The sequence below is a fragment of the Ammospiza caudacuta genome, chromosome 2, assembly GCF_027887145.1.
Source record: "Ammospiza caudacuta isolate bAmmCau1 chromosome 2, bAmmCau1.pri, whole genome shotgun sequence".
NCBI lineage: Eukaryota > Metazoa > Chordata > Aves > Passeriformes > Passerellidae > Ammospiza > Ammospiza caudacuta.
Window position 1 is genome coordinate 29,453,247 of NC_080594.1, and position 23,135 is coordinate 29,476,381.

At 42.7% G+C, this 23,135-nt stretch overlaps 1 protein-coding gene across 1 annotated transcript; it reads left to right on the forward strand.

Moving 5' to 3' along the window:
• The first annotated feature begins 52 nt into the window (after positions 1 to 52).
• Positions 53 to 22,983, forward strand: CHD1L (chromodomain helicase DNA binding protein 1 like). Its single transcript, XM_058825428.1, has 23 exons — positions 53 to 183; positions 1,777 to 1,889; positions 2,608 to 2,714; positions 3,989 to 4,103; positions 4,456 to 4,487; positions 6,537 to 6,618; positions 7,869 to 8,031; positions 8,440 to 8,595; positions 9,670 to 9,762; positions 10,204 to 10,300; positions 11,616 to 11,689; positions 12,786 to 12,896; positions 14,473 to 14,587; positions 15,004 to 15,157; positions 16,253 to 16,418; positions 17,743 to 17,888; positions 18,257 to 18,420; positions 19,030 to 19,238; positions 20,253 to 20,351; positions 21,035 to 21,105; positions 21,358 to 21,472; positions 21,694 to 21,802; positions 22,509 to 22,983. The coding sequence occupies exons 1-23, from the start codon at positions 87 to 89 to the stop codon at positions 22,582 to 22,584; spliced, it is 2,664 nt and encodes an 887-aa protein (XP_058681411.1). The 5' UTR covers positions 53 to 86; the 3' UTR covers positions 22,585 to 22,983.
• The last annotated feature ends 152 nt before the right edge of the window (positions 22,984 to 23,135 follow it).

A 23,135-nucleotide genomic window follows, 5' to 3' on the forward strand; every position in this document is an offset into this window, starting at 1 on the left:
GCCGGGGCGGTGCTGGGGCTGGCCCCGCCCGCAGCGGCCTCAGGCAGCGGGAACGGAGCGGCGGCGGGGGTGATTGGCCTCCCGCCATGTCCCGCTTCTTCCAAGCGCTCCGCCGCGCCGGCGGCGCCCGAGACGGGGGTCCGGGCGTGCAGGAGGCGGACGTGCAGCAGTGGGGGCTGACAGGTCAGCGGGGAACCCGGGGAAAGGGTCGGCAGGGAGCCTCAGGGCTGTGGGTGCTGTCCGAGATGGCGGGAGGCGGCGGAGGGGCCCCGCGCTGCCTGGCGCTGCCCACCTCATAGAATGGCTTGCGTTGGAAGGGGACTTTGAAGATTATCCAGTTCCAACCCCCCTGCCATGGGCAGGCACGCCTCCCTCTAGACCAGTTTGCCCAAAGCCCCATCCGACTTGGCCTTGAACACCTCGAGGGATGGGACATACACAACTTCCCTGGGCGACCTGTTCCAGTGGCTCACCATCCTCACAGTAAAGATTTTTTCCCTAATATCTAATCTAAATATACTCTCTTTTAACTTGAACACATTCCCTCTTGTCCTGTCGCTGCAGGCTCCTTTAAATAGTCTTGCCTCGTCTTTCCTGTAAGTTCCCTTCGGGTACTGAAAGGCCTCAGTTAGGTCACCCGGTCACACTTTTCCCGCCTGGACAACCCCAGTTCTCTCAGCTGTAGTTGTCTGAGCTCTGTACCAACAGCCCTCAGGCCGGAAATAAATAAAAGTGCAAATAAAGTGGTCAAAGTGAGCTGCAGCTGCTGCAGAGATGGCATTGCTGTCATGCTCTCCGTTCTGTGTGAGCCTTCCCCGGATGCCGCAGTCCCTGGCCTTGGCTCTGTGGGTCGGTGGGTGTTTGGGCCAGGGCTGAGCTCGGCTTTAACCCCCGCGGTGCCTCCGCACAGCCTCAGGCAGCTCTGTGCTTCGGGACAACACGAACAAGGGTTGGCCTGTTCAGTGGCCTCGAAATGGGCCCGAGTTAAAGTGCTTTCCACTGCCTGGAGGGTGATGTTAAAGGGGAGTGCCAGGGCAATCCATCCTGCCCGCACGTTTTCCTTAGCCTGCTGGAAATCCTCACCTCAGTCTGTGGGCTGGTTTGGGTTTGTATTCTGTGGGCTGGTGAGTTACTTCATGCACTCAGTGTGCACATTTTCCCTGAGAGGAGAGAGCAGCAATGCCACAATACAGAGCACTTGAGTCCAAGCACAAGGAAAGGTCTTGCCAACTCCTGTGTGACTTGTTTTGTATTCATTTTGACATATTGTGCCCCATAATAAGGAGTGCAATGGTGGTAGTAGTCACAGTGGCTTATAGTGGAGGTCTGCCTTAGCTTTAAGTACAGAAAATCTAGAAAACATCTTGTTGAGAAATTATTATTATACAATAATAGATTGTGACAAACATTTCTGGTAGCCTAAAGCATGTCCCTGGCTCTAGTACTTACATATTTTAAAAAGTGATTCAGGCTGAAAATCAAGCTATCTTTTAGGAATTCAAAGTACCAGCCTAATTATTAGATCAGGTTCCTTGTACAGTCTGTTGCAATGACTCGGGGCATTTTTGTGTAAGTTTCTGAATATGCTTTAATTTAATTGCTATAACACTGGGGTCTTTGCTGTCTGGGAGGGTAAACCAGCTTCTGCTAAAGGCTGCTGTGCTTTTCCTGTAAGGCAGATGTTTGGGAAGGCCTGTTCTGGGCAGGACCTGTTTCTAGTGTGTGTATGGAGTGCATTGGGTGACTGTAAGTGTAACAAATCATTTTTATTCCCAGGCATTAAACTTCGTCCCTATCAACTGGAAGGTGTAAACTGGCTCGTGCAATGCTATGAAGTCCAGCATGGCTGTATTCTGGGTGATGAGATGGGCCTTGGGAAGACTTGTCAGGTGTGTCTTCTTCTGGAAAATAATCTTTGCTTAAATTTTTGGGTTTTCAGCCTAGTGTTTCTGCAGAACGAAAAAGTACCCTAATTATTCTCCCCCACCCCTTCAGAATTCCTTAGTCAAGTGAGAGCTCATTGTCTTTTTTGTCACTCAAGTCCTGAGTTAAGTCCTCTGTAACTCTAAATAGGTTTCAGGGTTTTGTAAAAAGATGAGTGGCCATTTTATCCAAACACCTTAATGCATAATTCATAGTGTGCAGAGTTGAAGGCACAATATACAGCCAGTACAGGGAAAATAATGTCCTTTTGATGCCCTTGCACTCAGGGATTTTTGTGTTTATCCACGCATGAATTAAAATTTATACATCTAATTTTTTCAGAGGTTTGTTGGATGTTTTTTCAAGTATTTCAGTGGGTTTAAGTTTTGTTGGAAAATGACTGTTTGTGCTTTGGATCAGCTGATTTTATTCAATAGGTCTTAAATTACAAATAGTTTTTGAAAGTGATGCATGGTAGACCTAGTTTGTGACTGTGCCAGAAAGGGGCTTCATATATTGAGGTCATGTTTTAAGATCTAAGCCTTTTTGTCTATATCCCACTTGATCTTCTGATAACCTATGGAAGCTAGCTGCAAAGCTCAACAAGGAGACAGCTTATGTAGGATCAGGCTATTGGGTTGAACCCTTCCCTTGTTATAAACAAATATTTTTCTTGCCTTTTAGACCATTTCTCTACTTCTTTATTTGACAAAAAAGTTATCCAACAAAGAGAGATTTCTGATACTTTGTCCTCTGTCAGTTCTGAGCAACTGGAAGGAAGAGCTGGAGAGGTAAGTTTCAACAGTTGTCTGGCTTACTACATTATTGCTCAGACTTGAAATTGCAAAGTTTGCAAGTTGCAAGATTGCAAAGATTGTTTTCAAATGTGCTCACTCCAACACTTTCTTTTTATCCTTTCAAAGGGATAGAAAGTAAAAAGGGAAGCTGCTACTAAACCAACAAATCAATGCAGCCTATGCAGTTAATGCATAGTCTTTACATGCTGTGGTATACATTAATCCATCCATCCTATATTATTGACTGACTTTCAGTCGAAATGCCTCCACTAGCTCCTTGCTTTTTATTGATTTGTAACCCTCCCTGCTCAGCCTCTCTTAGGCAAAATCTGCTGAAGACAGCCAGGAATCTTCATAGTAAAAGGTAAGACCCAGGCTGGAGGGCATGCTCACATGTGCACATAAAATACATCCCACCTGTGCATGCAGCCCATCCTCACTGGGGTGACAGTGCTGATGTGTATCAGGGTGACAGGCTGCTGTGCCTGAAATATGTACATCTGTGGTCTCTAGCCCACAGACTCCTTTGAAGAGGAAAGGCTAGAAGTTAAAGGTTACAACAGAAGTCTGTCTGTGTGGCCGTTGGCTGATGCTGTCTCTCAGCATCTGAAGTCATCCAGGTTACATTCTGAAGTGAGCTGGCCTGATTTGGATAGATTTTGGGTTGGAATAGTTGGGGGAAAGTGCATTCCTTCATAGATCAGCAGTGCAGCTTTCCAGAAGGAATATAAGGTAAATAACAGTGGTGGAAAAACATGAGGAGGAATTTTATGGTCCCAACAATTGGAACTGGTTTTATCTGCTCTTTGACTGAGAGAATATATTTTTGAGACCCTGACTTTGACCTCTTTGCTGCAGACATTTTTGTCTTTATTTTAGTATGATTCAGGCCAATTTTTTGGCCTCATCTGGGCTAACTGTATTCATTCACCTGCTTCTTATGAACTTTTTTCAGTTCAGAAGAGCAGCTAGGTCATGAGACTGGTTTTCAGTCATCTGCCTTGGACTCTTCCATCTAAAGGAATGCTGGTTTATTTAGGACTTGTCCAAACCAGAGCCAACAGCTGAGGTGCCAGCCTGATGTGAAAATTATGAAGGAGTGAGATTCAAAAGCTGAGAGCCAGACACATCTCACAGGAGTGTAGGATGTTTGGATAGGAATTCTCATCATCTGTGCAGTGGCTGTATTTGGTAATGAGGTCCAGGGTCATAAGCACATGAAAAGACTTAGCTTGGCTCACTGTTTCTGCTCTTTCTCTTAACAACAGGTTTGCTCCAGGTCTTTCTTTCATAACATATGTAGGCAGCAAGGAAGAGCGACCCAAACTGCAGGAGAATGTGAAAGGAGGCTCTCACTTCCATGCACTCCTGACTACATACGAGGTACATGATGTCTTTGTCACTTCAAAGGGGGGGGCACAAGTTTTCCTTGCCTTTTTGATTCCTCTGTACCTCCCAGTTCATGCCTTGTCAGCCCACAAGTGCTCTCACTTTTACCCTTCTAGTTCTCTTCCCCCCTCTCCCTGGTGGACTGTGAGTGAGAGGGTGTGTGGTGTTAAACCATGACATGCTGAAGGTGTCATGTAGCTGTCATTTTTTTTCCTCAGGTAGTAAGTGCCTTCATTCCACTCTGCTCCATTTCACCATAGTTTGCAAGCAGACAGAAAAGTGCTCTCTTTCTTAACTGATGTATTTACTTAAATTGTAAATCACAGATCATTTTATTTCATTGCAGATTTGCCTGAAAGATGCAGCATTTCTCAAGTTGTGAGTCTGGTTTTAATTTCTTCAAATTTAAGTCTGGATATCTGTCAACGATTTCTTAAGTGGATATTTTTATGTGCAAGATTCTGTGTTGTTTCACAAGAGACAGGGATGTTCTTGGCTTGTGATTAGAACTTTGCCTTTTCCAACTTTCAGTCTTTAATGTCAGCTAAAATATATGTGAACTTTCCCCAAGGACAGTTTTCAAGCCAGTTAACTCAAAGCAATATGACACATAGTGACTTAGAGCAGTACATTAAATATCAGTCCAGCAGAGGACATCCTCAAGAGCTTCAGGTTATAAAGGTATTAGTTGCAAAATTCACTGAAACTGACCTGCATTAAATAACAGTGATAATGTGCTATCATATCCTGAAGTTTATTACCTCCAGTCACAACTGTGGAGGGCTTATGAAATGTTATGCCTTCTACAAAGACTGATTATTCTGCTGAAATTCAGCCTGTAGGAGGTACTGTCACAGTCATGCAGAATTCCACAGGCATCTACACTTGAAATGAGAAGGAATTTTCCTTTTTTCTTAGCAGTAGTGCCAGTGCCTTGCAGTGGTTTCATGACAAATGCTGGGGGCAGCTATACATAATGAATGGCTCAGTATCTTTATAGAAGCACAAATCCAGTGGCCCCTGCTGGCACAGTTTTGTGTCAGCCAGGCCCACAATGGGCACTCTCCTGTCTTTCAGCAAAGCACCTGTCCTTGGCCACTGCTGCAAGTAGCAGACTGCTGCACATTATGGTAGAAACCAGGTCTAATGAAAGGTAGCCATGACTGTATTGTCATTACAGTTTCATATCATGCTCTGCATTGCTGCATATTATTCTATTTGTTTTAAAGTGTAGCATGCAGGGAGAGCAAGTAGCCAGCCCTAGTATCACAGAAATGTCAGCTCCAGAGTAATTTCCTACTTCTAAAGCTAACAACCTCAAAGCCATGTCACTCAAATTTAAGGTTTTGCCCTTTAGTCTTCCTTCTGAAAAAAAAGTGGTTGCTAATCATTTGTACCTTGCTCTGTGTGGGAGCATTTGGAGCACTTTGTAAGGGAGGGTCAGAGTTATCAGATGTGTCCCCACCACTACTCCTTCCAAGCAGTGTAACAGCACAAATGAGTTGAGCAAGAGCCATGCAGTAATGGAATAAATGAGGGATCAGACTGCTCTGCACATGAGCTTCTGCAGTGCTGCACAGTGCAGAGTCCTTTGGCAATTCAGCTCCTGAGCTCATTGAATAAGAGTAATGACACTTGATTGTTCTGGCAATGGAGAACCTCTCTGATACAGCAGAGAGGGAAATCAAGACAAATAAAAAGGCTATTTAGGAAGAATGTAGGTCACTGTGATTTCAAATGTTGTATTCCACGGGGAAGAGAAGTGTGTGGGTGAGAAAAGATGGAGGTTCATGCTTTCCCTCCCCTGGAAATGACTCTGACGTGGAAGTTGTAACCCTAGTGATAGGGAGGCACAAACACTGAGGGTTGAGAAGATGTGGAGTTTCAAGTAAGCCTAGTGGATCTACTGGATCACCAGTGATTCTGCAGCCTGCTAGAGGACACTCTGCATGCAGCTATATGAACACAGAATAAGTTGAAGCTCCTCTCTTGGGTGATTTGCAAAAGCCTTGGGATCACTCTTACATCACTGCCTCATGATCGTTGCTGTGTTTTTGCACAGGTGCTAGGGCCTAGTTTCATGTCTCTTTTTCTGAATCAGAGACCTCTTTGAATGTTCAACAAACCTGTATTCATGTCATTTTCCTGATAGTAACAGGGGTGGAGAGAGAATCAAGAAATTCGAGTGAATTTTGTTAGTCTTGATTTCTGAAAAAAACTCACCCAGACTGTAGTTAAAAACCTCTGTTGGCTCTTCAAAAACAGTACCTGTGAATTGCACCCCACTTTTGGTGTTTGCTTGTTGTTCATGGGGTGAGACCCACCTCAAGTTGAGCCAAGCAGAGCCACCACTTACTTCAGTCTTTTTGTACTTACAAGAATGAATTGTCAGCCCCTAACTGAAGATGCTCTTTTTTGCTTGTTCAGCTTTAACTGGGCTGCCTTGGTTGTAGATGAAGCTCACAGACTGAAAAATCAAAATTCTCTGCTTTACAAGACACTTTCTGAGGTAAAGTAACTCATCTTTCTTCTAGTGTCTTAAGACTTTTCCCTTTTCAGATTCTCTGTGAATCAATGTGAATCATCCCTTGTTTCCATCAGAGCTGGTGAAAGGATTCCCATTTTTAGTGGCAGAGAGATGAAGGCCTTGTTGGCTTTGCATGGCAGTGGGCAGTATTTGGAGCTGCCCTCTCATTCTGCTTCATGTTTGGGCTTGCCATGTTGGAGCAGTTGGAAAGACTTGGAAAAGTAAAGCAGCCAGACATGGTGCTGAGCCACAGCTGTGCTGCTGCAGGAGTAGATGTCTGGCTGACCTAAGCAACAAGAGGCCATCTCCAGCTCTGGGAGGGTGAAGGAGCCCTTACCTAGCTCATGAAACCTCAAGTCTTGAACTACTGACTTCCACTGTCCCATTTAATGGAGCCACCCTTGTTTACAGGAATTAGGAGAATTGCTCCAGCTTCCAAAGCACTGGCCAGAGCAGCCCAAATGCCTGAGTGAAGGCTGCACTTCCTGTCATGGCAGTGAAACATCAGCGTTTGGTGTGTGCTGGCATCAGCAACAGTGTACTACAATACACCTTGGAAAATAGGGAGTTTTATTGAATTCCTGAAAGTCTTACATATTCTGAACACATTGTCCATGATGTCTCTATAATTCAGGAGCTTTGGTTATAATCACAAAAAAATAGACATGATTCACCTCATCTCTCCTCCTAACCTATTTTCTGTTACCAAACTTGAGAGAAATTTGTATCTTTCCAAAGGTAAACACATTTCTCAAGTCTCTTTGTGGGGATTACTGTGAGCAGCATGGACCTGATAATGTTCCTGTGTTTGTCAGAGTTACTAAGCAAACAGAAATGGAACTTAGTCTGACGCAGTTTCATTTCACTGTCCTATTCCAACTGCATTTTCCAGTTATCCCTCCTTATCTAACATCTAGTGTGTGGTATTAGACTGCAGACTGTATGGACCTGAGCATTTTAATGGAGTCGGTTTTGTACTTTATTCTTATTTTGCTTACACTGAATTCCTTGCACTGGTGCCAGCCCAGTCACTTTGGAGCTGTTTGACTGTCACACCATACCTCATGTTTGGATGGTTTTGGCAAATCTGCAGCATTCTGTGAGCAGTTCTGTGCTGCCACTCATCTTCTAAGTTAAGCCTAAGAGTGGTGTAGGTGGACTTGTATATTAACTAACTTTTCATTACAGATAGTTTTTCCTAGTAACTTTGTATTATTGCTGGTTTTTTTCAGTTCTCAGTAGGCTTCAGCCTGCTACTCACAGGCACTCCAGTCCAGAACAGCCTCCAGGAACTGTACTCCTTACTCAGCCTTATTGAACCTGACATCTTTCCCCAGGAAAAAGTGAAAGAGTTTGTTGAGTATTACCAAGTTATTGAAAAGGAGAATGAGCCAGGTCAGTAATAAGCAACATTGTGTTTCAGTCAGAACCAGCTTTTATCTTGACTAGGAAACAACCACGTTGTGTCCTCTTTATTTGCTTTCTTTTAATGGTGACAAGCTTTAAAACAAGGCCACAAAAACTAATGGCTACTTTTAAGGCAAGAGCTTTCTTAATGTAGCTCCCAAGTGTTGCAGGCATGCAGCTATGTTTGGTTTCTCTGTTTGTAAAATGTGGCTTGAATGGTTTCACCAATAGATGTGAGAGATGTGAGATTCCTTTTACATTTATTTTGAAAGTGTACTTCGAAAGGTATTGTATAAAGTCCTCACCTTTAACACAGTATTCTCCTCTGGTTTTGTTGGTTTTTTTTTTTTTTTTAATAGTTTTTTGTTTGTTTTATTTTTCCCTGCCTCTGCATAGCCAAAGAATTGCACAGTCTTCTGCAGCCATTTCTACTTCGGAGAGTCAAATCTGAGGTGGCTGCAGAGCTGCCAAAGAAGGTGGAAGTGGTTCTGTACCATGGAATGTCAGCTCTGCAGAAGAAGTACTACAAGGCCATTTTGACAAAAGATCTAGGTAACTGGGCATTTTGAAGTCTATTAATTATTTTTAAAAGCAAAACTAATTCCTATTGTACATGCATGCTCTGTTGTAAACAAGTAGAAGTTACTTTGGTCTGCAGAGTGTGTACAGAATAAATATGCCAAATTTGGGTTGCTTAATTTTTGATTTTAGCTTGTGGCAAAATAAGAGACATATGTGTTGATCTGTTGCTCAGGTATTGTGAGCTAGGAAGGGTCAGCTTGAGGATCTGCTTTGGGCAGTCTCAAAGTAATTAAAGTAATTAAAGATACTTATCACAAGGTAAGCCTGCTCCTATTTCATGTTTTTGTATTCAAACAAAAGGGTGGTACAAGAAATTTTGGATCTGTGGTTCTCTACAAATTTTCTAATAGTAGCACAGATGCCATAAAGCAAATTTCAACCTACTGGATGCAGATAGGAATTTTATAGGAAACTGCAGGGTTATGTAGACAATGCAACTACTACCATCATGTGGCTTGTGAGTGCTTATTTGTTCTAGGGAAATTAAAACTGGGGAGTTGCAGATGCTTTGTTCTTCTAAGGCATTCTAGCACTTTGCATGAACATCACCTGGAAATCTGAAACTTCCATCTTCTATTCTAGTCAGCATATGTGCATACATTTTTTTTGTTCCTCGCAAAAATGCAACAAGGAGATCTCATTGCCCAGGAGATCTTGACTGTGCTGTATATTTTTTTTTCCGAAAATGCAAATGAACTGCACCAAATTTCTTTGCTTATTTCGATGATTTCACTCAGAAAAATTACAGTGACCTTTTCCAGGGAGTCCAGAAAGTTCAGTGAGTCTGACAAGGCAAAGTAGTACTTACCAGGGTCTTATTTCTAAAAGCTTGTCCAAAAAGTCACGGAAATTTTTTTTGACCCATGAAAACAGATGTATTAGTCTTGAGATGGGAAATACAAATCCAGATGTGATTCACAGAGAGAAATACTTCAGTGCTGAAGCACTTCAGAGCAGTGCTTAGTAGCAAGACATTCCCAGCCACAGCCATTAATGGAGCATGGGCTTCCCTGCTCTTTTTTTTTTCTCTGCTCTGTGTTCCAGATGCGTTTGAAAATGAAACGGGAAGGAAGGTTACACTCCAGAATGTCTTAGTTCAGCTTCGGAAGTGTGTTGCCCACCCATACCTCTTCAATGGTAGGAAAGCACTGTTCTCTTTTGGAACAGAAAAAATCACTTTCTTGATTTATACAGTGGTTTTCTATTATTAGTGTAATGCTTAGAAGAAGCAAGTAATAAACACTCTTGTACTTGAATCAGTAGCAGCTGTGAGTTTGTGACCAGTTCCAACACATGACAGTTCATCAATAATGACAAATAAAGTAAGAGACTGTGTGAAGTCTGAGTTTCTGACTGCAGCTTTCTATTTCTATGTCTTCTGTCATCTAAACAAAGAAATCACAATGCTTAGTGAACTACTGAGGGTGTCATTTGGAGATAGAGAAAGACCATCACTTCTCAAGCAAGCATTGTGTGGCTCCGCTCAGCAAAAGCGACAGTGCAGACACACTGAGGCTTACCACAGACTTGTTATTTCTGTGGTATTAACTGTACTTTTGAAACTCCTTTCTGTTCCAGGTGTTGAGCCAGAACCCTTTGAGATTGGAGACCATATTGTTGAAGCCAGTGGCAAGATGTGTTTGTTGGATAAACTCCTTTCATTCTTGTATGCTGGGTATGTGTTGTGGGGATGGGGTTGACATAGGGAGAAAAAATTAACTGGGAAAGCAAGCTACATTATTTAGCCATAGACTGAGCAGTTGTTTTTCACCACACAAGCACTGACTTATTTATTCCACGTTACTCACTACCTGAAAGAAGTAAAACAAGCTGTATTGGAGATGGTAGAGGAACCTTGAGGATTACTGCACACTGCTATGTCTGGCTAAACCATCTTGTATTCAGCTGGGAGCAGGTGTACTAACAGCATTGCTATTGTTGTTATATTATGGACACAGATTTTCAGGTGCATTTTCACCAGCATTTCTCAAAGCACTTGACTAATTCTCTCACATGCTCTCATATTTGCCATATTTGAGAACCTGGGACAATAACCATGTGACTTGGTATTCAGCATATCTGCTTTGATTGTGAGTTTCCTATGCCTCAGTTGAGTTCCTTTGTGCTAGCGTATCTGTGTTAGCCTGGGAGGCACAATCCATGGCAAATGGGAAAAAGAAAAACCCAAGGATAAACTGAAACTTCCGAAGTTTTGGCATTGATGTTCACAATCCCTTGTGTTGTGCTCTGGTGAGTTCAGAACCTGGAATTCAAAGACCAAAGTACAGAGCTTCAACAGCCCTTGTGAAGTTCTGATGTGGCTTCGTTATCTTTTTCCTGCTGTGGAGCACGTTGTGAGTGGCAACCTCTCCACTGAATGTGTTTGCTGCAGGACCAGCCCTGTGCAAATTCTGCACTTGAAAATGTCTGTGTTCTGCTCTAGGGTGAAGTCTGATTTAAATACAGCACTGTCTGAGGCCTAGGGCTGGGAGGGAGGGGAGTTGATTTCTTAACACACCTTTGTAGGTAGAGCTTGATCTTTGAAGGTTATTTGCTGGAGAAGGAGATGTTCTGCTGTTACAGAGATGCTGATATTACATTTTCTCAGAATTTCAGATATGCATTGCAGTGTGTGATTTGAGAGCAGTCATGTGGTGAAGAAAACCTCATCATAGGCTGAAGCTGGGGTCCTTTTAGACAGGCTCCTCACCAGCCTGTATCCAGCCAGCAGCAGAGCTATGCCAGAGCCCTGTTACTTCTCTGACTCCACACTCTGGACAGGGCAAATGATGATGGCAGATGGAGCTTAACTGATTGCATTTAGATGTGCAGCTGAAAATGTGTGATAAGGGAACAGGCTATGATTCTGGGAGGCCTTGCTTTGTAACGGGGACTAATAATGACTGGTTAAGCCATTGTGACCCCCAGCAGGCTGTGAAATGCTGTCACAGTGTGCTTGAGGATCACAGGGTTTCATGTTCTTCTTGCAGAGGCCACCGTGTGTTGCTCTTTTCTCAGATGACTCAACTCCTTGATATCCTGCAGGACTACATGGACTATAGAGGTATGTTCTGCACACTCTGATAGGAGAGGGCTTATCCTAATGATCTCTGCCAGATATTGTTCCTGTGATTTTGGTTGATCCGCCTGGGATGGGGAAAGAAATGTGATGAAGCTTTATAAGATAGGTTCTTATAAGATAGGGACCATATTCCTGTAGCAGCTCTGTGAGTTGGAGGGTCTTGAGTTCAGCTCTTTGCTGTTACCAGCTTCCTGAAATGAGCTGGCAGTTATGTGTTCCTCGAAGTCGCTTTTGTGCCTTGATGAAGTGGAGCTGACAAATGGCAGGGTAGCTATGTTTCATTATATGCCTGTGTTCAGTTGTGTACCTGTGTCCTGAAGTAATTGCAGTAAAGGCAATAGGCTTGCTCTAGATTCACTTTGTCCAGCACAAAACACAAACTGAGCCACAGTTATACCAGGAAATTAATTTTTGATTAAAACAGTTGTTGACAGTGGGGCCCCAACATGTCTGAGGGCAGGTTAGATCAGACCATTTTTGGCAAGGTTAGCAATGTGTTCTTGGGACGTTTCCTTTTGTTTCAATCCACGTGGCTCCATGCCTACTTAGGATTTCCCATGAAAGAGGCTTTTGTTTGGTGTTTATGGTTTTGGACGACTAATAATGTAGGATAAAGCCAAATGTTGTGCCATATCCCATACTGCATGCTCACAGCAAAGCACACTGAAGGCCGTGGGAGTTTGGATAAGGAAGATCTGATGGTTCTTGGCCTGCTTTGTAGGGCCAACAGCCAGCACAGCATAGTCTGAAATGGGACTGTGTGCTAATGTTCTTTTACTTGGGCTCTGAATTTTCCTGTTGTGTTTCCAAGCAGTAAATTAAATGTTAGGAGTCTCTGCTTTGGAGTCAGCTAAATTACTCTTTACCAACAGTCAATCTGGAAATCAGGGTCATTACCTCAGTTTATACGAGGTTTAACTGGGAAAAAATGAAGGAATTGAAGGCAATTAAATGAGAACCAAGCCAGGAGGATATGACACAAAAATATTCAGGACAGCAATGAGACAATAAAGAATGAGATAAGAGGGTAAGAGCAAAGGCAAAGTTTCAGAAACATTCATGCTGTTTGTTTGGAAAGGCTACAGCTATGAGCGGCTGGATGGCTCTGTTAGGGGTGAGGAGAGACACCTTGCCATCAAGAACTTTGGTCAACAGCCCATCTTTATCTTCCTGCTGAGCACCAGAGCAGGTAAGTAAGGAGAGACAAACAAACCATCTTGCTTCTGCACTCTTACTTTATTCCCTCTGGTAAGGTTTCAGGAAATTCTGAATCCCCCAGAGCCTGCTTGTGTGGGGGATTTTTGAAGGAGACAGGACACATCCTGAACTTGGGTCTTTCATCTAGGACATCTGTTTTCTGTGCTTTCCTTTTGGCAGTTGATGCCAAGATCCTTTTCATATTGCAGCCTCTTGAGTTTATTTTATTCCAAGTTCCATAATGCCTGTCTCTGTGCCAGTTTGAGCTTAAGGAATCTCACTACCATTTTATTTCTGCAAGCATCATCTTTAGGCAGGAACAGACTTCCTTTAAGTAAGCTGGTGGAATTGCTTCTCAAGTTTGCTGAACATGGACGTGCTCTTTAGCTGGCAGACAGACTGAAACGAGAGTCTTTTAGTGTCCCAAGGCTGCAGAGAACTCCATGGGACTGCCATCTGTGCTGCTTCCCCTCTTTGCTCCCTGGGCAGGTCTGTGTCTTCTACAGTTTCAAACCTCCCTGTCTTTCTGTTCAAACAAGCACAGAGCCAGGCTTCTGCTTGTCTCCAGAGGAAGAATCCACACTGCTTGGTCTCAAACATCAAACTGGAACCAGCTCTGCCTTTGGGCTTCTGGTTAAACTTGCATTGATGAGCCTACACCACAGGGCACAGAGGAGAGCACGCAGTGAAGGGAAGACCCTAATGCTGGATGTGTGTCAGGAGTCTGTGTGTCTGTCAACACAGTGCCTGAGCTCTCCCTCCCATGCCAGCCACACTTAGGGTTGTTTTTTACTGCACACTGCTATGTCTGGCCAAAGCATCTTGAATTCATCTGGGAGCAGGTGTGCTAACAGTATTGCCATTGTTGTTACATTATGGACACGGATTTTCAGGTGCATGACTGTCTCCACTTGCAGGGATATTCTGATTACAGGGAACGTGTCTTGTCATGAGCTGGGGGAAATGTAAGGCAGCAGACTGTCCCCTGTTAACTACACAATGTGGTCACAGTAGAGTTATTGTAAAATGTAAAATTAACTGGGTTTTAAATTTTTTTTTTATTTCATGAGAGCCCAAGTTCTAACCTCAAAACCTTTAGGTCTCATAAACGCCTGGTCTCTGATTATTGTATAGTTTGGCTTGGTCTTTTCCACTGTTTCAGTGCTGTATTTACAGCTGGTTCTGTGCTGCAGCCAAGTCATGACTCGGACAGTTCCTTAGGGGTTTCAGGGAAGCCCATCCTTGCAGGGATAACCTGCCTGCCAGCAGAAGAATTATGTCCATGTTCATCAGTCTTGACAATCAGTCCCTTTTGCATTGGTTCACTCACACCCTATGTTTTTTGATTACGTTGCATTGTACAGCTTCTTTTTTGGACTGGTGCAGAAACCTGGAAGCTGGAAATGGAAGGCTTACCCATCTGTCTAGATCCTTATGAGACTTAGATTTGAGTTTGAGAGATGGATTGGATTAGATACAGTTGATCAGATCTGACAGAACTTTGCACAGCATAAATTCTCCAGCTCCTCCTTTATTTTCTGTTGGTGACCTTCTTCTTTTGTTTGTAGGTGGAGTTGGCATGAATCTGACAGCAGCAGATACAGTTATTTTTACTGATAGTGATTTTAACCCACAAAATGACTTGCAAGCAATAGCAAGAGCTCACCGGATTGGGCAGCACAGGTGAGAAATGTCACTACTTGTGGTTGGTTGCTAACTCTCTTGGCCTCTCAGTATTACTTTCCCTTTCCATAGGTTAAAGTATGAGGATAGATTGAAGATCAAAGGGGAGCAGAGAGGATTTTGTGTCTTCATTTTCCAACTGCAGCCTCATACAGTCTTGTCCTTGTCATGTATGCAGGGTGGGAACTTTGTAAATTTGGAGTAGGAGATGGAGGGTGGAGGTTTGTCTGCACTTTCGCACTGCGCCTTTCTCCTGTGTCAAGCAGAATTGAATCAGCATCACTTTTCTGCTGATTAGTTTTACTCATTTTGTTCTTGCCTTCTTTATCTACCAAAGGAGTGGGTGAGGGGGTAGTAAATACCTTAGTGCACCCTGAAACAAAGTAAGTAATAAGAATTTTCCTAAACTTTTCAAGGCCTGTAAAAATTATTCGTTTGATTGGGCGAGATACAGTTGAAGAAATCATCTACCGAAGAGCTGCCTCGAAGCTCCGGCTGACCAATGCCATTGTTGAAGGGGGACAGTTTGCTCTAGGAGCACCCAAGTCTCAGGCAACAGCAGAGTTGCAGGTAAACCAGAATTGTATCCTCAATTTGACTCCAGTAACCACCTTAGAAATGTGCCAGAATGTTTCTGTGTTTACGCTGGATTTGAATTTCTACAAAGAGTTGTGCATTGACATGACAGCTTTTGTATGTAGGAACCAAAATGACATCCCAGGTCCAGACAGCATCTGATGTTTGAAGACAGTTTTTGCAATTTTGAAGTGCATTCATTGTGGAAAAAGGGTGTGTTCTCTTGGGGAAGAGGGGAAGACAGAACCTTTCTTTGTCTTACTTGCTTTTTAATTATAATTAGTGGAAATTACAAAAGTGGAAGCTGGGCTCATTGTTTCTTGAACTGATCTGTCTCTACTGCCTTTCTCTCACAAACAGAGCTGATAAGAGGTCAGGTGACAACCTAGTCAGCTTTTGGTTGTTAGTCTGAAACTCAGTCAACCTTCTTTTGGCCTCTTGGCAAATACAGTGTCTCAGGAGTCAGGGCATGATTTATAATTCTGACCTGAAAGCTGAGGTTTGTGTTGAGAACTTGGCTTCAAAACATCAAGCGAAGTGACATTTAAGGGAGCATATCCCCTGCATGCAGCTAAACCTAGGAGAGGTTTGGATTTAGTGTATCCTTTCCCCCTCTGCCTGCCCTTCCTGCCCCATTTGTGTGTATCCAGCAATTAAAGTTTCTGTGGGAGAAGTGGAACTGAGCCCATAGGAAATTCCATGCTGTTATTTTTCTCCCCTTGGATTTTTATGGTATTTAGGCTTTTGTTTTAAACGAGTTGAGGGCAAAAGTAAGCCTGGCCTTTCTGGCTATGAAGAAAGCTGCTTGAATGCAGTCAGTACAGTGCTATTTTGTCATTTAGCCCTGAAGAAAAACGACTGCTCAAGTCTGGATGAGTTATGATTATTGGAGATATGTTGTTGGGGCTTGTCCTGGCAGGTGCTGGGAGAATGGGGCATATTAAAAAATAAGTATTTTGACAGGCAGCCTTAAAGCTTAGGTTCCACCACTCATACATCCTTTGCTTTTAAGCCTGAGAAGCTTGAGACATGGGATTGACATGGAATTAGAGGATAATAATGCTGAACTTCCCCTTCTCTTTGTTAAAGCTGAGTGAAATCTTGAAATTTGGCCTGGATAAATTGCTCTCCTCTGAGGGAAGTACTGTACAGGATGTGGAGCTAGAAAGCATCCTTGGAGAGACAAAAGGAGGGCAGTGGATAATGGACACTGTGCTGCCACAAAAGGAACAGAATGAAGAGGAAAATACAGAGAGTAAGTTAAGAATCTAATAGCTGTGTCACTTGAGTGCTAGTAAAGAAGGCTTCCCACGCAGGGATGCATTTTTCAGGCAATAAGTAGAAAAGCAGAGTTGTAACGAAGTTACTTGGATTTTGTTTGTGGCCTATCCACAAACTTTACTTCCGAGTCTTTATGGGTATTTTTGTTCTTTTTTTCTGTTCTTATTTGCCTGTTTGTAAGATAATGTTAACAATACTTGCCCAGTTTTGGTGGCTGAGAGTTGAATTCCTTCTGATATTTTAATACCTCAGATAGAAATTCCTGAGAAATGGGGAAATATTAATATTGTAGCTACTGCTTTTCCCACAGAGAACCATTAATATAGATCTATAGTTTTGGAGATGTTATAGTAAGTTAAGGAAAGGCTGTGTAGCAGATGTTTAGTTTTTTATCTCCAAATAAAGGATTATTGGCTATGAAAATCTAAAAGGTGAGATAAGAAACACAGAGTCATGGTGTCTATAGAACTGAAACAAACCTACTCTGTCTTCAAAACTCTACTTTCCAGCCCAAATGTCACCCAGTTGTGGTTAATTTTTCATTAAGCAGCCCTGTACTACCTGAAAATAAATTCTAAGGATATTTCCCTCTTCCAGTGCCTTCTTTTCCCAAGAAAGACTGAATTTTTGTCTGGGTACAGAGCAGCACTTAAATATAAATTTGTGACTGAAGCTGAAATGTGGCTCTGCAGGACAGTTATTGTCCACCCAGGAGCAATTCCTGGCAATGAGTAATTATTTGCTGAGAGTTAGCAAAGAGTGGTATTTTCTGGTGGTGACTTAAAAGAGGGGCAGTGGTACCACACTGTGTAATAAGTATAGGGAAAATAACTCAGGTGGTGAGCAGCAACCCTGGGCTGCCAGAGTTCTGTGCTTTCATTTCATTTGGGAAGTCAAAAGCAAAAAATTTGCTTTCCCTTTTCAAGAGCTGCCTGTAACTACATAGCAGAGCTGAATGAATTCTCTACTGGCAGAGATGGAATGACCAAAGAGAACAGCGATGGAACCACAATTTAAAATAATTAATTAAATGAAATAGGAAGAAAGCTTCCTTGCCAGTCTAAACATGTTAAATTATCTTAAATTAAAAGCTTTTGTCAGAGGAAGCAAATCTTGATTCTCCTGTTTATACATGATACTGACTCTGGTCATACCAAAAAGTTGTGAGAGTGAAGATCTTTCTCTGCTAAGGGTAGAAAAATGTCACAGAAGAGCCAGATTTGTTTTTGATCTCACAGTTCATTTTGGGTGTTAGTAGGTTTCAGTTCCTTTTCACACTTTTAAATTATTTTTTAAAGATCACATGTACGTGTATGAAGGCAAAGATTATTCAAAAGAGCTCAGCAAAGAAGACAAAAAAGCATTTGATCAGCTTTTGGATCTTCAGAAAGCATTGATTGAAGAGACCAGTAAGGAAGGGAGAGCTCTCCGGAACAAAGCAAACGTAAGGCAGATGTGACAAGGAACATGATGCTCTTTCATTTACTTGTGGAAAATGAAACTTGGCAGTTTTCTCTCTTTACCTACAGCTTGCAGAAGGCATGTTAAAAGATTTGGATGTCAGTGTACTAAAGTTGGCTCTGGAATCAGGGCTTGACAATTCAGCAGTTCTGCTAACAGATCTGAGATATGCTGTTGAGGGCACTTCTATAAACTCAGGTCACAAAACCACATATTATGTGATAATTGAATTCTGATGATTAAGACTTGTGGGCAAGTAAACAAATGGGAAAGGAATGTAGGTTAAGGAGGGCATCAGGCATGGCTTTCAGATGAGCAGTTTGTTTCTGTGATACCTCTTTCTTTCTCCAGGCCCTTCTCACAGGCCTTCGGGAGCAGTCAGCCAGGAGGAAGCACTTGCTGAGTGAAGAGGAGCTGGAGGCTCGGAGGAAGAAGCGCCAAGAAGCAGCAGCAAAGAGAGCAAGGCTCATGGAGGAAAAGAAGGCAGCAAAAGCAGAGGCAGAGCACAAGAAAAAGTATGGTTTGTATTGCATCTGCCACTTGTAAATCGATGTCTGTTGTACTGTACTCTTGGAATGTGTCTGATTGATGGAAATAATATGCTTAAACTGCATAACATGGGGATGTGAAGGTGGAAAAATGGCTTGAGTCCCTAGCAGGGTTCTTTCCTCTTGAATACCCTGCCTGACATTACTTTAATTCATAGAGGATGTCCTGAACAAGAGCCCCATGTCTGATTGTACAATCAAGGAGTGTTTGGGAGAAGCTTTCTGAATGTCACAGTTGGCCCCTACAGATTGCTCTGACATCTGTGACTCTCTGGCACATCTTAACTTTCTCCTTCTTGTTTCCCAGGTGTTCTTCCTTTTCACCACTCCAAACAGCTCCTTGCCCTTTGCTATGTGCTCACTTTTTCCATGCCTGCAATTGGCTTATCACATTGGCATGTGGCTCCTAATATTATAAAGAAGAACTTTGGTAACCATTGTTCTGGCCTAAAATGGGAAGGGAGCAGAGGGAATGCAGGTCTAGGTCTCCTGTGTTTCACTGCAATGATTTAAACCAAGCTGTGTGCCCCCATCTTTGATTTTCATTGAACATCTTCTTTCTTCTCTTGGTTTCAGGATGGCCTGGTGGGAGGCCAATCATTACACATCTACCTGCCTTCCTTCAGAGGAAAGTGGCTCAGAGGAGGAGTTTGTGGAGGATGAGTTGGGGCAGAATGTGGATTTAGATTACAAAGATGGAGACCAGAACCATATTAAATATGTCATGGGAGATGTAACCCACCCCCAAGCAGGAGAGGAAGATGCCATCATTGTCCATTGCCTAGGTGGGACTTATGAACAACAGGAGTATTGTTGGGTGGGGTGAACAAGGAGTTGAATTGTCCCTAATTGTTCCAAAGTTTCTAATTATGAAATAATTTGAATTTGAGTCTGACTTAATCTCAACTGGTGCAGAGGCAATACAGCTTTTATTCCAGCATGTATAACCCACATAAGTCCTAGCAAGATGTGCAAGGGTTTTCGCATGCTTGCTCTGGATTTATGGGTAAACCTCTTCAAAATTTCAACCCCTGTAAGGCTTGAAATTTTATATCTGTGGCTAAATAGTGACAGTTGAGAGCAGGGCCTTTTGTTTATCCTGTGGAAGCTGTAGGAATCAAACTGAGATGCTGAAATTCATCTTCTTTTTCCAGTCAGCAGAGAGAGACAGACACTTCCAGATGCTGAGGTCAGAGTTTCTTGGTGGTTGTCTCTCAACACTGACAGTACAGAGGCTCTAGGCTAGTCTCCTAAGTTAAGGCCCTCTTTTAAGGCATTAAAGACATTAAAAGGAGTTCCTCCTGAAGCAGTGTTGGAGCTGCTCTCTCTCCAGGGCCACAGCAAAACATCAACATCTGCTTTGGCTTATGTTACACTATGCATGAAAGGTCATTTTTGAAGTGCAAATGCCAAGTATTAGTGAAAAAACTGCTAATATCAAGTACCTGGTGTGGGAAGCCCTAAGCACCAATGTGGGGACATACCACATGCATGCTCTGTGTACCTATATGTATGTATGTGAGGATACTGTCAGGTTTATATGCTCAGTGCTATGGCTAGTGCTCATTTCAGCAAGAGTAAGGAATTTTTCAGGAAACTATGATAAGTTTGTTTTTCTCCAGGGCTGAGGTTTATCCTTTAGGATAGTCCCTTGAATAGTGGTTGACTTAAGTTTGTATGTAGTTCCCATATCTGGTTTTGATAATCATTCATTGCTTGTGTACAGAGCAGGTGCCTTTCTTGCAGGGGTGGTCTCAACCTCATTTCTGAAAGGAGTCTAACTTGTTATTCCATTCTAGATGACTCCGGCCGCTGGGGAAGGGGTGGTTTATTCACTGCTCTAGAGGCTCGTTCTGATCAGCCCAGGAAAATATATGAGATGGCAGGAAAGATGAAAGGTAAGAGATTAAAATATGACCTGAGGCCAAGACACTTGAAAGAGGTAAAACCCCAGTGACACTGCAGGAGTGAAGTGCCTGGATACTTCAATACTCATGTGTTTTACTCTTTCTCTGGACGTGTGCATCGCTAGCTCTCAAAGCAGTACTTCAGCAGGTGCTATGACGTGGCTTGTTTGGAGTGTGAGAACTCTGTGTAGGGGCTGATCATTCCAATCCATCCTGCAAGTCATAAAAAATGGGGAAAACTTGTACATTATTCACAGAGTGTTTTTCACTAAATAAGACAGAGCACTGCATCTTCTGTCAAAGTGCTTTCAAGAAGGATGAAAGCCACCTCAGGCACCATTCACCTGAGCCTTTGCTTCCCTCCAAGCACTAATCTTTTTCTGAGCATATATTAGCAGTTTTGAGATACCTGCAGCTGGTTAGGAATTAACATCTTGCTATAAGATGGAGCTGTTGATCTTTCTAATTTCCTGCAAGATGCTTTCTTCTCATTTCAGTGTCTCTCTTTCCATTTGTTGTCTTTAATTGGGATGTGTGTGTGATTGTGTGGCTTGGGGGAAAATGTTTGTCTGCAGAGAATAATACAGAATGTGACAGTGAAATCACTGCTTCATTGACTGCTTGTTTACTCTTCAGGACTGATTTTTTATTGTCCTGTTCTTTTCTCTGGACAGACCTGGAGTTAGGAGGAACCCTGCTATTCCCTATTGATGATAAAAAATCCAGGAAAAAAGGACAAGATTTGGTGAGAAGGAGAAGCTCTTTCCTGTTTTGCTCTATCCATATGTTTTTGAAGCTGTGTGAAATGAACCTTATGTCTTTTTCACAATAATGGCACTGATTACTGAATATGGCTAAGTTGCAGTTAAATATTAGACATAATGAGTTCTTCATTTATGAAAGGTAAAAGTTAGTAATGCAGTTTTCCAGCACTGTCACTGTGTCTCTTAGTACTGTATATAGATTGTATTTCAAGTTAATTGTGTTTTCTCCTTAGCTGGCCTTGATTGTAGCTCAGCACCGAGATCGGTCCAACAACTTGTCTGGCATTAAGCTGTCAGCTTTGGAAAAGGGCCTGAAGAAGATTTATTTAGCAGCCAAGAAAAGGAATGGTAAGTGTCTGTGCAATAGAACAGCAAATCTGTACATGTGTAGTTGCACCTAAAGATGATGACCAGTTTCCACCTCTCAAATCTGTACGTGTGGTTGCACCTAAAGATGATGACCAATTTCCTCCTCTCTGCTGTTTTTTTCTGAAGTGAAGTGAGATCTCCATTGCAGATAGGCTGCTCAGAAGTATTTCTTCTCTTTATTGTCTCTGTTCCCTCCTCAGCAACAGTGCATCTCCCACGGATTGGGTATGCAACCAAAGGCTTCAACTGGTACGGCACCGAGCGGCTCATCCGAAAGCACCTGGCAGCTCGGGGTGTGCCCACTCTTGTGTATCCTTTTGGAGCGTGTCTCGTTCTGTTCACCAGCTAGTACTGAAAGGATCCTGTAAATATCTTGGTAAATGCAAGGCAAGGAAGTGAGGCGAGGCACAGATGCCACAGTCCAGCTAAAAAAACTGGTTTCTCTCACTTTGCTGTCAGTATCCAGTATTTCTGACAGCATCCAGGTACTCAAAGCCTTAGCATTTTGGGTGATAATGACAGATGAGTGTGATTCAGCGTGCCTGTCAGGATTTGTTAGAACCAGGTGCTAGTCTTCTGTTGACAGCATGGACTTACCTGTATATGCCACATCTGTGGGGGGACATGACTGGAATTTCAGATTAATAGAAGTGACTCAGAAAGCAGCAAAAGTGAGAATATAAAAAAACATTACAATGTTTTTTATATCACCAAACAGGTGATAGCCTGCTTCCTTGGCTGAATGTGATGAAAATTGGTGTGTTAGGACAGGCTTAGGAAGGCTTTCACCTTCCAGGAAAGGAAGCAGGTTTACAAGGAGGCTCTGTTTTGTCACTTCTTTTGGAAGATGTGCATTTGCTATACAAACACTGTCAGCAATTCCATGAAACCAAAAACCTGAAACAAAGACAAAAGTATTCAGAGTATTCTGGCTCTTTTCCTTGGTAAATCTGTTAGTGGACACGTTGTCTGGTACTTGTTGACACTTGACAGCATTTCCTTGACATTCTATTAGATACTACTTCTCTAGGAATAAAGGTTCTTCTGCTTCACAGCCATATTCATCTTCAACAACAGTCTCAAAGCCATGAAGATGGACTAATTTCACCAAGAACATGCACAAAAAGTGACCATCACTCAGGCAGTCCATGTGCATTCATGTCAGAAACATGGGTTGCACAGCCATTATTCACACCTGTACCTCTCTGCTGTGACTGGCCCCAACATTTGCATGTTGTCAGTGGCTCTGGAGTGGAATGAGATTCTCCCTGGCTTCAGAGTCCAAAGAGGAAGGATCTTGGCTCAATCCCAGACCTCTTTCAGAGATGGAAAATTAAACTTTTAACTGATGGTCCATTGTTATCCCTTACATTAAGTTATTGTTAGGGCTTGGAATACAGTATTGTTTAGCTGTATTTCCCTGCCCCCTCACTCCCTCTCATATTTCATACCTTATCTCACTCTACCTCTTTTCAATCAGCTTTTTAGTGGTTACCTGGCATTCAGTCTCACATCCACACAGAGCTCAGCAGAAAGGAACCTATCAACTGTATGATAACCACACAGGATAAATTGTTTATACTTTTCTCATTTCTCAGAAATCCATTTCACTTGTATATGTTCAAATATAAAATTGAGCTAC

What these genes read in the sequence shown, in the direction of transcription:
- CHD1L (XM_058825428.1), top strand. Translation starts at nt 87, where the DNA reads ATGTCCCGCTTCTTCCAAGCGCTCCGCCGCGCCGGCGGCGCCCGAGAC. An exon ending in GCCTTGGGAAGACTTGTCAG is followed by an intron (nt 1,890 to 2,607) that starts GTGTGTCTTCTT and finishes CTTGCCTTTTAG; the next exon opens with ACCATTTCTCTACTTCTTTA. An exon ending in CTCTCCGGAACAAAGCAAAC is followed by an intron (nt 17,889 to 18,256) that starts GTAAGGCAGATG and finishes TTCTTTCTCCAG; the next exon opens with GCCCTTCTCACAGGCCTTCG.